The sequence below is a fragment of the Ascaphus truei genome, chromosome 2, assembly GCF_040206685.1.
Source record: "Ascaphus truei isolate aAscTru1 chromosome 2, aAscTru1.hap1, whole genome shotgun sequence".
Lineage (NCBI taxonomy): Eukaryota > Metazoa > Chordata > Amphibia > Anura > Ascaphidae > Ascaphus > Ascaphus truei.
In genome coordinates this window covers 380,275,896-380,289,036 of record NC_134484.1, presented here as the reverse complement: position 1 = coordinate 380,289,036, position 13,141 = coordinate 380,275,896, and the positions used below count along the sequence as shown (strand labels likewise).

At 49.5% G+C, this 13,141-nt stretch overlaps 1 protein-coding gene across 2 annotated transcripts in view; it reads right to left on the bottom strand.

Annotated features, from left to right (window-relative positions):
- Positions 1–9,822, bottom strand: part of CDCA7L (cell division cycle associated 7 like) — a 34,699-nt gene extending 24,877 nt beyond the window's left edge. The window contains exon 1 of one of the 2 annotated variants that reach the window (XM_075587145.1): positions 9,579–9,822. Coding sequence is in view for 1 of the 2 variants with exons in the window: in XM_075587144.1 (XP_075443259.1) it covers positions 8,572–8,595 (24 nt within the window). In the remaining variant the exon portion in view is untranslated. Of the gene's footprint in view, positions 1–8,571; positions 8,742–9,578 lie in introns of those variants that run through there. The other variant, XM_075587144.1, reaches the window with a different exon arrangement.
- Between the last annotated feature and the right edge of the window lie 3,319 nt (positions 9,823–13,141).

Below are 13,141 nucleotides of genomic sequence, written 5' to 3'. Positions count from 1 at the left end.
TATAGCACTCAAGTTCAAGATCTGGATGTGTAGTGAATGATTTAAAACAAACTTTATTATATCACATGAAATAAAATAATGGGTGTTAAAAAACTGACGACCTGAAGGAGTGACCTTCAATACTAGAACCATATAGGTTTTAGGGTCTAGGAGTGTACGTATATTCTGTAAAATACAGATAGCACAATTGGCTGGAAATCCAGATAAGGATCTGTCCAATCTATATTCACTGGCTCTGAGGTAACCTCAGAGCCAGTGAATATAGATTGGACAGATCCTTATCTGGATTTCCATACGTACACACCTAGACCCTAAAACCTATATGGTTCTAGTATTGAAGGTCACTCCTTCAGGTCGTGAGTTTTTTAACACCCATTATTTTATTTCATGTGATATAATAAAGTTTGTTTTAAATCATTCACTACACATCCAGATCTTGAACTTGAGTGCTATATTTGGGTTCTATCTCTATCTTCATTCTTCTTCGAGAAAAAGATAGATATATATTAGACATACATATAAATATATTAATAAAACAGAGAAATGGTTAGGGCAGGGGTCGGCAACCTGTGGCTCCCAAGCCGCATGCGGCTCTTTCCGCATCTACTCGTGGCTCTCCGCAGGTTGCCGCTCTCCCTCTCATGCCGGTGGTGCGCGTCGGAAGCGTGCAGTGCAACTACCAGCGCGCGCCGTCAGAGAGGCCAGGCGCAACAAGTGGCTCGACCTGCCCCCCGGCAGGACATTGGGGGAGAGAGGCAGACACGCCCAAGGTGTGTATTATATATATATATATATATATATGTATGTATTTGGAGCAGGGGTAGTGTTTGTGTATTCAGGGGGGGAGGTAGTATGTGTATTGGGGTGTAGGGCGTGTGTTTTTTGGGGGGTAGTATATGTATGCAATGTGTAATTGTAAATGACAAACTGCTTTGCACAGAAAAAAAAACAAATAAAAAGGGACTTATTGTGAAATGCCTTTTATTCCCCCACATAGTTTTGTAGTGTGTATGTGTATATATATTCAGGTGGGGGGTTGGGGGGGGTAGTGTGTATGTATTTGGGGGGGGGGGGTAGAGTGTATGTATTTGGGGGTGTAGTATATTTATGTATTGTGTATTTGTAAATGACAAACTGCTTTGCACAGAAAAACAATTAAATAAAAATAAAAGGGACTTATTGTGAGATGTATTTTATTAGCCCCATAGTTTTTCCTTTCGCTAATTCCGATAAAAGTAATTTTTGCATATGTTAATGCTTATACAGTATGTATATACCTATTAGTGTGTGTATAGTATATGTAGATGTTTGTGGGGGTGTAATATTCATGCATGTGTTGTGGCTCTCTGAATATTTTGGACCAAATTTTTTTTTTTTCTAAAATGGCTCTTCTGCCTTAAAAGGTTCCAGACCCCTGGGTTAGGGTATTGTGGTCCCCCACAGTTGAGAACAATAAAATGGCTCACAATATGAAAAGTTCGAGAGCCCATTTGAAGCCTTTTTTTAAATGTATTTATTAAGAAACCACCACGAGCAATTCAAGCACTTGTATCAAACCGTTACCTGTGAAAGAAAGCCATGGACTTATAAGGAAGGGACGGCATGACTTTAGGCCGCGGGGTCTCTCCCCCAAGGAGCCGTGATACTAGGGGAGGGATCCTAGCTCTTTCTTTTAGGATCTACTGGAGCGAAGTCCCAACCACCCTGTTTTTCGGCATGAGGCTAGGTCCCCTCTGCAGCTGGCCGTGCGCGCCTCTCACCAGCCCCTTACCTCCTCCCTTGCTCTGTCCCCTTCCTTCCTGGCTCACTGCGACGCGTCAGCCAGCAGGGGCTACAACAGAATTGTGATCCCGTGCGGCGACGCGTCACGTGGTGCGCCAGGGAGCCAATCAGGAACATGTTTATTTTCATGTTACTATTATGGCTGCTGGTAGCTATTAAACACGGGGGGTGGGGGGGAATATGCTGCAGGTTGTGTCATGTCGATGCAGAGAATTGCATCTGACTGGGCTATAACGGAAGGGTTTTTTTTTTCCTTTTTCAGTTTCTGTGCTAATAATAAAGCGGCCGCACTGTGCCTGCTTTCACGAGAAACATTGTTTTTTTGTTGTTGTAGCAAAGCTCCTCTCTCCCATCATGGCCACGCCCACCCAAACCGTTTTGGCCACGCCCCCGCACCTAAACAAACTCCATACTGACCGCAGATCACGGTGAAGTGCCGTGTCGCCAGGGCGCAAGGCAGGCGCATGCAGTGGGACCTTAGCCTGAGGCAAGTCGGCGTTGGAAAGGTTCTGCTCGTTTTTTTGTCGCAGCTTAGGGAATGTGTTGTCGGGAGTAATGTTACTCTAGGAGGCTCCTGGAGGGAGGTCTCGGACCTCGGAAGTATTTTAGTTGGGGATGGCTGTACCATTCCAGGTTGTTGCGGACAGAATGGCGGTGATCTTCTGGATGGAATTTGTGGAAGACGGTATTATTGCAGACTAGGTTCGGATGGTGTGGTACTGACCTTCCGATGGGGGCTCTGTGCATTCTGACTTAGGCTAAGGCCCCGGTAACTCAGCTGCAACGCGCGCCCGCGAGATTGGCGGCGCGTGCAGCCGATTACCTGGTCTGCAGGGAGCTGTAGGAAGAGAGACCGGGGGGGCGTGGCGGGGGCGCGGCCATGACGTCACCCAGCAGGTTCGCCCTCATTGGCTGAACCACCGGAGGGCGTGCCGTATCGCTCGACGCGAGTCCTGCTCTCAATTCTATTGAGAGCAGGAGCAGCTCTCGCCTCAGCGCTGCGGCCCCCCCTCGCAGCGGGTCCGGCGCCATTGAGGGGAGGGCTCTCGTCCGTGCAGCGTCCGCCACAGCGGACGCTGTAGTAGGCAGTGGGGTAAAGCCCTAAGGGACTGAATGGCTAGATGAGCACGAGCTGAGGGTATCCCTCAAGCAGAGCAATCCGACTGGGTCCCTTCTTGGGGATCAATATGATATATTTATCGGTTGTAATAAATAAAGTTGTGGACATTCATTTCTTCAAAGAAGCTGTATTGTATTTAAAGGGAATGGAAGGGTTCAGCTGGAGGCATGGGTAAGTCATGACATTGCTATTTTTATGGCACAAATTGAAATTTGCTGCAGAAACACAAATGGAAAAAGTGTAAATGCGCCCAAAATGTCTCGAACCTTGAGGAGCCATGTATACCCTGACTGATGTATAACCTGACTGATCTGCAATGTGTTCCACATGTGGAATGGGAAGTTTGGCCACAGCCACTTGGCTGGGACCAAACCGCCACCGTCGCTCCGCCACAGCACAACTTACCTTCGGTCACCTCGCCACGTAGCCATATTTAAAATGTCCTCAGACTATCTCCCCAGCAGCGCTCACAAATGCCAGCGGAGCGGGAGACGGGGAAATCTGCGACTGTGCCCTACGGCTGGGTAGATCCTCCTTGGTCAAAAGGATCTTTAAAAATGGAGGATGGTGGCGAGGTGACCGAAGGCAATTTGGCTGCGGCCAAACGTCCTGGACTGCACATGGGTCTGGGTATGTTGGCAATGCCGTCTATAATGTGCCATCACCTTCCATAAACAGCTACTTAGCCACACGGGATAAATCTAGTGATACCGCATGCATAGAGCAAGACTCATTTTCTTCTCATTCATCCTCTTTACACATCAGTTGTCCCCGCTAAGTTCATTGACACACCCTGGTTACACTACTACAGCTACAGGCTAAGAGAAAACTGGTCTCAAAGAGACTTCAGACTCCATGACGTTGTAGTGCAGTGCAAGGCGTTGCTGGCTACTCTGGAACTTATATAGATGGCACAACAGTTAGATAATCGGCACACCTACATATACTACTTTGGCTTTTTCTGCATGTATGTAAAGCGAAAATGTACTTAAAGTGAAGCACTCCCTTTTCCCCACTTATTGATGCATGTACTGTACTGCAATCATCGTATACGTGCACAACTGATGTAAATAACGCATTTGTAATGGGCTCTATAATCTCCCCGCTTGTGCACAGCTTCGGTACAGGTAGGGAGCCGGTATTGCTGTTCAGGACGTGCTGACAGGCGCATGCGTGAGCTGCCGTTTTCCTATTGAGCGATATGTACTTACTCGCGAGTGTACTTAAAAGGAGTGTCCCTAAACCGGGGTATGCATGCATGCAGCTACTGTTGATTATGCTGTAGAACTCCATGGTTAGGTCCATTTATTTTTTAGATTTTTTTGGGGGGGGGGAGAAGAGAAAAAAGGGGGGGAGGAAGAGAAAAAGGGGGGATGGGGGGAGAAGAGAAAAAGGGGGGGAGGAAGAGAAAAAGGGGGGGAGGGGGGAGAAGAGAAAAAGGGGGGGAGGAAGAGAAAAAGGGGGGGAGGGGGGAGAAGAGAAAAAGGGGGGGAGGGGGGAGAAGAGAAAAAGGGGGGGGAGAGGGGAGAAGAGAAAAAGGGGGGGAGGGGGGGAGAAGAGAAAAAGGGGGGGAGGGGGGAGAAGAGAAAAAGGGGGGGAGGAAGAGAAAAAGGGGGGGAGGGGGGAGAAGAGAAAAAGGGGGGGAGGAAGAGAAAAAGGGGGGGAGGGGGGAGAAGAGAAAAAGGGGGGGAGGGGGGAGAAGAGAAAAAGGGGGGAGGGGGGAGAAGAGAAAAAGGGGGGGAGGGGGAGAAGAGAAAAAGGGGGGGAGGGGGGAGAAGAGAAAAAGGGGGGAGGGGGGAGAAGAGAAAAAGGGGGGGAGGGGGGAGAAGAGAAAAAGGGGGGGGGAGGGGGGAGAAGAGAAAAAGGGGGGGGAGAAGAGAAAAAGGGGGGGGAGAGAAAAAGGGGGGAGGGGAAGAAGAGAAAAAAAAGGGGGGGGGGGAAGGGGAAGAGAAAAAGAGGGGGGGGAGAGAAGAGAAAAAAAAGGGGGGGAGGTATGGAGTGGGTAGTTCTTTTCAAGTGTCAAAAACGTCCACCGGATTACCTGTTGCCACTTAATGAAGCACACATCTTTATATTCATGAGCATGTGTATTGCCGCATCTTGAAATGTTTTCAAACAAGTAGAAGGGACGTTAATGGCCATTCTACTAGGGCGGTGTTTTTCAACTAGGGTTCCTTGAGTTCCGCAGGCATCCCTAAAGGGTTGCTATACATAATACCGCGCTCCTCCCTATAGAAGTTTGCTGCTGGTAAAAAGATAGGCTCGACTACTAAAACTCTGACACAGGCCCTCATTCTCTCCCGTCTCAATTACTGTAACCTCCTGCTGTCCGGCCTTCCTGCCTCATCTGTCTCCCCTACAATCTACACAAACACATAGAGGAGGCATAGAATCCTCCCCAAAAGATCCTCAATAGCTGCACACAGGGCTAAGGTAAATACGTGGGTTTAAATACCAAATATATACAAGTGGTTCAGTCAACCATACAGTACAGGTAAGTAATCGCTCTCATCACTGTGAGAGGACAATTACCACTAAAACGCCAGTTGGCAAAATAACAAATACTTTATTAATGATAGGAGACTAACAACATAAAGCGTTCGCTCTAAACTAAATAAAACCAATTAAAATGTGAACGTAACCTTAGCCCTGTGTGCAGCTATTGAGGATCTTTTGGGGAGGATTCTATGCCTCCTCTATGTGTTTGTGTCTGTTAACCCCATCCTCTTTGCACCGGCTGGTATAAAAGTACTATCATACTTTATGCATTTTCATATATTATCTGGGTGAGCGGTAGACCACAAGTTGTGTATACATCCCCTACAATCTATCCTAAACGCTGCTGCCAGAATCACTCTACTCTTTCCTAAGGCCTCGTTCAGGGTGCCTGCTTCGCGACGTGTGCGCGCGCACGTTCCAAACAAAGTATTTAAAGTCAATATCAGTTGACAGGGTAGATGCTACCCTGTCGCCGAAGTACGGAGTTGACGCTTGCTAAAGTTTGCATAAACAACTCAAGTTGTTTTTTCAAGCTGCAGCAGCGTCACTGGTACTTCGGCAACCAATCAAATCATTCTTGAAAATGATTTGAACAGAGCAACACCCATCCCTAAGCCAAGTTCTGTAGACCCGCCTCCTCAAAGCTAGCAAAGGTCTGCTGGGGATGATGTGCACACATCGCCCAGCAGGCGGACACGCGCCCTCAACCTCCTGTCTCTGCCACCCTGAACGAGGCCTAAATCTGTCTCTGATGTTAGTGGCTCAGTATGACAATTAGTGGCTCAGTGTGACTGAGCCACCAAAGAGCCAGTTGTGCTGAAGTAGGGATATCCTGAAAACCTGGCCTATTTGCGGCCCTCAAGGACTGGAGTTGTGCAGGCCTGCTATACACGATACATAAAGCTTGGCCCCCTGCAGACGCACTTACCTGAATGCCCTCCTACTATCTTTGTATATTCTCCCCACCAATTAGATTGTAAGCTCTTCAGAATAGGGACTCCTACAATGTTACTTTTATGTCTGAAGCACTTATTCCCATGATCTGTTATTTATATGATTGTCACATGTATTACTACTGTGAAGCGCTATGTACATTAATGGCGCTATATAAAGACATACATTCATAGGCCTTACATATAGAAAAACAAAAATAACGATTCCTGTGCTCCTACCAACAAGGCTAAAATAAAATAATAATCTCACGAAAAAGGGTAATTTTGTTAAACCCTTTGGCCAAAGCATTTATAAGCCTGCATGCCACGTCAAGGCATACTGTACTCTTGAAGGGTTCCCTGCAATTTTTCAGGTCGTTTGAAAATTGTACCAAATACATAAGAATTTACAATGCATCTGATCTCAGACTCGCTATTAGGCCACGGGCATGGTCAGTGCTTAGGCGCTGACCCGTGCTGAGGCACGCTTACGCTCTGCAGTGAGCCCCTGCAGCCGCAATGAGAGCGGCTTTAGCAAGGGTTCGCGCACGCTTCCGCAAGCGTGCGGAAGCGTAGGTCTTACCAAATTTTTAGTTTGAGCGCTCATGGGAGCGCAGGGCCGGTCACGTGAGCAGTTCGCCCAGTGAAGGCAAACCAGCTCTGTGACGTCACTGGCCCGCTCCCCGCTGCACTGGAAGCTGAGTGCGCAAGAAAGTTGAACAAATTTGTTTACCTAAGCGCCGAGCGTGTGTGCCTGCGCGGGCGCGCATCGCGTGAGCAGGGACTTGCATGCGCATATATCTACGCGCAAGTCACCTCGCCAAGCACCGCCCGCTAAGGCTGCGTCCATAGACACTTCGCCCGTGCAGAGGCTGAGGGAAAGCTGGTGCTTTCCCTGGCCATGGTACGCGCGCCACCCGTGGGCGTGCCAGTGACGTCACTGAGCTGGTTCGAACTTATTGGGCGAACCGCTCATGTGACCGGCCCATGGCACCAAAAAAATCAGTTTTAACTGATTTCTTGCGCAACACGCGCCCCCTCCCACCCGCACGCCGTAGAGACGCACTCACTGTCTTTAGGCAGTGTGATCACTCAGCGTGCGGACGCGTCTGCGCGGTCCTCCATACCATGGACGCAGCAAACAAAATATGGTAGCTCAATCGGGCTGGCCAGAGTGCGCGAGGAAACGTGATAGCCCAGCAGATTTAACAGAAATTATTTTGCTTTTTTCGTGCGACGGCCATGTCATGTGAGCGGGTCAATAAGGGCGCACCAGCCTTCCCGTTGCGAGCGATATGTGTCAACATATCGCTCAGGAGACAGACATGTGCGACGCCATGCGCTGCGTCACACGCGCGCCTGCCCTGGATCCAAGGCTTTACAATGCATCTAATCAGAAGGTTGGCATTCCTTACAAGGCATCTGATCTCAGACGCGCCATTAGAGGGTTGGGGTTCCACAGAATTTCACACTATAAGTATAAGGTTCCTTAACCCAAAAAAAAGTTGCAAACCACTGTACTAGCGGGCCATTAAACATTGATTTGCAATGCACTGTTGATATATCTGGCACCAGCAGGTTAACATCACAAAATGTGATAAGACCATGAAAAAAAAAAAAAAAACCACACACACACACACACAAAAATTAGGTATGAGTTACAGCTTGAACATGCCTCTTGCACTGCAGCATTTTAACCCACTAACTTCATGTCCACTTGGAAACTATTAACGTGAAAGAACTAGGCGAGAGTCATTCTGAAGCAGGGAGTGTATTGTGCAGACATACATCTTGCTTGTCTGTGTGGGACTGCACGGAAGAGAGAGGCCAGTGTTACTAAAATGAGCGAATCTGCTTTTCAATAGCTTCTCATACAGAGTATTGCCAACCCCGCTCAAATGGTTATTTTAGTGTGGGGCAGATGGAGCCGCTTCAGTGCTGGAGGGCCTGCGATGCATTACTTTGCAAACGAGATCTCAGTTAAAAGCTGAAGTTACAAGACGTTTAATGAATGAGATTCAGCAAATCACTCAATGAAAATGTTTAAATTAACAATGTATTGCTCCGCTCAGGTTGAATTCTGCAACGCATTCTCATTCCCCTAAATGGTTTGTGCAGGAGATCGCAAACCCCGGTTCTGCACACCACGCTTTGCAGAGTGGCGCCAAATCCGGAGACAGAGTGTGTGCAAACTTGGAGCATGCAGAGAGATGCACAGATCTACAGAGGGGATCTCACCTTAACTTCAGCCGATGGATCCATGGTTACAGGGTTTCAGCCGGCAGCACAATGTATGGGGCAAAAATAGTCTTGCAACTCACAACACAAACCGCACATACAAGAGGCGACTGCCATGCAACTCAGTGCAGAGGTTGGTGCAAAATAACCCGCCTTTCTCAACCTCAGTATCAGCACACACCCCCCCCCCCCCGGCTATGAGATCTGCATGCAACTCACAGAGCCGTGCTAACCCCGCCCCTAGGAATACAAAACTGCTGGAATTAACACAGGCCCGGAATATAAATTCGTGGTGGTGGTGCTGTGTCATAAGCAATCCAAGTATTATTAAAGGGGGCAAATGTCATTTTACTTGGCATATTTACAGCTGCTGTACTGTAACTCTCATTGGAAAAATAGTTTGCATGAATGTCATTTCCCCCTTCCTTATTTTTTTTTTAATTATGCAGTATTTCTTAACAGTGTTTATTTACATGGCAGCAATCTCTGTAACCTTCTTCCTCATTTAGCTGGTTTGGGATAATGGTGAGGCTGGTATATGAGGGTTTCAAATAGTCTTATTTATCCGACTGCCAGTTAAATAAGGCTGAACAAGTAGGCTTACTAGAGAGCATAGTCGCGTGCCCTAATAATATAGGTTCTGGATATAAAAATATATAATTTATTAATTAAATACAACTCGATACCATTGGGGAAGGACATTATATCCAAGTGGAATATAGCATAACCACAAGTATATGTACTCTCGCCTATATTTGAACAAAAAGATAGAAAAAGTGCACTGTAAACGTGAAAAATATAAAGTGTTTAGCAAGATCTGTAAAATATCTGTGCCTTAAAGTGTATATATAAAAACATATACTACAGTGATTATAAAAAAAATGCTTGCTTATGTATGTATGTATGTCTTTTATTATGTAACCCTGTACCCCCGCCCCCCTCCCCAGACTCATCTGTGGTGTCTAGGGTGCGTGAGGGCAGATTACATGCGTAGTGGTGGTGCATACCTGCGTGGAACAGGAGGGCCTGAGCTTCCCGCGTTGTTATTGGGGAGACAGGACCAGGCTTCTGGGGTGGTAGCCTCCATGCTTTAGTGGTGCAGCGCCTCCATCCTCTATACTCCCAGGGATATGGGATAGGACCTGTATAGAGGAATGAACCCTTGTCCCAGGGTGAATGCTCCAGACTCACACAACAATCTTTGTATAAAAGTATTGTCTCTTTATTGGTCAGATCAGCGACTCCAAATGTAGTGGCGACCAGCAGCCACAACAACAACAATGTCTCGCTTATCACTCCACTCTCCTCCCTTTACAGGTCTTTCCTCCTCTCCAAGTCTCTCCTCCGACAGGATGGTCTGGGCTGGGACGTCAATACCCCGCTGCCCACCTCAGAGGTTATTCTCTGGGTGGGGAATGGATTCTCCCCATCACCCCCAGCACGGGGGTGAGGGGCATTGGTCCACCGGGTCTATGGTGCTATCAGCTCTACTCAAAGTGGCTGAGTCTCTCCTCTCTCTGCTACCGTACGAACTGCACCGGTGAGACCGCACTGTCTCCTCCAACTCCTCGGACAGAACAGCCACGTCACTTACAGGATCTGGCTGCTAAATAGAGTCAGCCCCACCCCTCATGATGTCAGCAGAACCTCCCCTCTGTCTCATGCCTGCAGCAGAGTCAGGGGCCTGCATCTACCACTCAGGGCAGGGCTTGGAAGGGGGAAAACCCATGATGACTACTGGTGCCTGCCCTTAACAGGACTTACCACAGTAGGAGGAAGATAGGTATAGCCTGTGCTGTTTACAGGGGGCTACACTCTCAATATGGTGGAATCCAATGGTCCCCACTTGGTCCCCACTAGGTTTAGCAGTACCATCCTGCGGCGAACGACCTGGGAAACAGCACACATGAGGCATTGTCATCATACATTGCTTATGAGGTAGTTCAAGAATAATACAACCGGGTACTCCCAACATGGAGAACCCTACAGATAATGCTTTGGATCAGGCTTCCTCACTCTCCTGCCATTATAATCCGTGATCGTCACAGCGAAAGATTGGACCGACCCATGCTCTGGCCGATAGCTTACACCATGCATGTAGATACATCTACCTATGCTCCATATGCGGACCAATTCACTTATCTTGTCTTCATTATGGTAACCCCCTTGACCAAACTTGGTCCGAAGATATTCCTGCACAGCCTCCCTGAGCCAACTATCTCGGTTCTCTTCTATTTCCCGCATAATAGGCTCAGGCACATAAGGGTATTCATATCCGTGGGACTGCCGGTATCTAGCCACTATGGCCCTGTCAGCCCTACTCAGTTTGGTGAGCTTTCTGTTACCCGCCCTGCTTGGCAGTACCCAAAACTCTGGCTCTTCCGGAGCAATTTCATCATATAGAATACTGGAGCCGTTGGGTTTAATGAGTTTCTGCTCTATCTCCCGGTACCTATGATCTAATTCATCCTCCACCTCTTGTTGAGTGAAAGAACCAGCCGCCCACCAATGATCTACGATGTTACTCTTAATGAGCAGGAACCGTGTACGGTCCATCCCTGCGTGGTACCCAGTAAACAGGGGCGCCCACCATTTGTCACGGTGCTCGTACTCTGTGGACTGACTAGTGTGCTCTACCTCGGATTCATCCTGCGAAGAGACACCGGACGTCCCCGCCTCCGTAGAGCGCGAGCAATCTCTCCTCCCCTTGGCATTGATGTATCTGGTAGGATTCATCTTGTGAACCACCTCCTGAGCCGGCCCAGCCTCCGCTGAAGCATGGGACCCTCGGGCTCTACCTCTAGTGCTAGGAGAAAACGGCACAGGGTTAGACACAGGTATTACACTCGAGTAAGGTATTTCCCCATCCGACCCCTCATCGCTCAACTCCCAATCCCGCAAGTCCTTGGAATACTTCGGGTATTTACGTAATTTATCCCCGCTAGGTCCCGGTAGCAATACTCGTGACGGGGCATGGGCAGTGGCCAGGGCGATGGAGCTATGGGCTGGAGCAGGGGCAATGTTCAGGTCATTGTCCAGCAAGCGGGTAATACCGCGACCAAGGGACACTTTCTTGGGCGCGTTCTCTGCCATGTGTCGCGTCTCTCTCGATGGACCTGGGCTTTTCAGGGGGGCCATTGCCGCGGCCCTGGCTACTTTCCGTGAGGAGAACAGCGCTTCTGGCTCTGGTTTTCCGGTGGAACCAGAAATGACGTCATCAGCTGGGCCCTTAGAATCTCCCTCCGCTCCGTGGTCACGCACCGGAAGTGCGTCGAAGACCGGCATGGGCGTTGGCGGAGCATCCGGTTCACGGACGGACAAGTAGGCCGCAAGCCTCTCCTCGTCCTCCTCGGTTGCTGCTTTCGCCTGGCGGAAGTAAGGGGGTGGTGGTGTCTCCTTACCGCTCCGCTGCTGTTTGATGATATCGGGCTCCTCTAGGGTCGTCTCGGTTTCCGCCGCACTGGGAGTCACCACGGCCGTGGGACTCTTACGGGCCTCCGGCCGCACCAGCGCTCACCGTCGGAAGGTTTCCGGACTAGTCTGCTCCCTCTTGATGCCTTTGGTGTGGTTCGCCGGCAGGCGCATCGCCACCGATGTCACACCAACCTCTTCCTCTGAGGATCTCAGGATCGGTTCCTCCGCTAGGGAGTCACCGGGTTCTTCTGCGATACAACCAGTGGGTATAGGTACAAAGCAGTCTCGCTCCAGTACCTCCACTGCGGTCGCGCTCTTCTCTGTCGACAGCAGGCTGGGCCTTGGTTCCTCCCGCTTGGGTGTAACGGGGAACCAGGGCAGTCTTGTCTTTGCCTTCCGCCACCTCCGTCAATGTTCCCGGAGAGGCACCCCGCGGGGTCTCGATCAAAGGCCACGGCTCGTTCGGCCAAAGGTAAAACGTGCCACATTGAGGGCATCGGGCCTTGGTGCTTGGTACCACGCCCGGTATCCCGCAGTGAACGCACAAACACCGGAGGTATTCGTGCTCAGCTACCTCCACTACCAGTAAGCCTCCTGGTAGTTGGTAAATAGTAGTGCTCATCTCCGACATGATTAGTTCAGGGGTTGAACAGTTCAGGGGTTCAGCTCCTTCCTCCTCGAACGCCAGACAGAAGTGAAGCTCTTCGCTCTCGCTTCCTGTCCCTCCCTTTGCTGAGGACGCTCCTGAATGGCTCTCCTTGTGCCTCCTCCCTCTGGTGGAATCCAGAGCCGGGGCCTTCTCTCCTTCAGTGTGACGTGGCCTGGTTTTCTGACCAGTCACGGCACAGGTGGGCTTTCGGCTTTTGCGCCGCTCCGCTCCTCTTGCAAGGAATCTGGGTTTGGCGCCAGACTCTTGCACATTTCCCGCCACATTTCTCTCATTGTCTCTTTGCACGATTCACGTGCTTGCTCCAGGATTGGCGGGAACCGCCATTTTAGATCGGCTTTCTTGCTCCGCGGAGCACATGCAGGGACGGATGCCATTTTGGATGAGCCCTCCAAATGTACATGTGCCCTATTCTCAGTGTCTACTGGGTATCTCGTACCTAGACACTGACTGACCTTCAAATGTGTGTTCTGCATTCTGTTTCTGTAT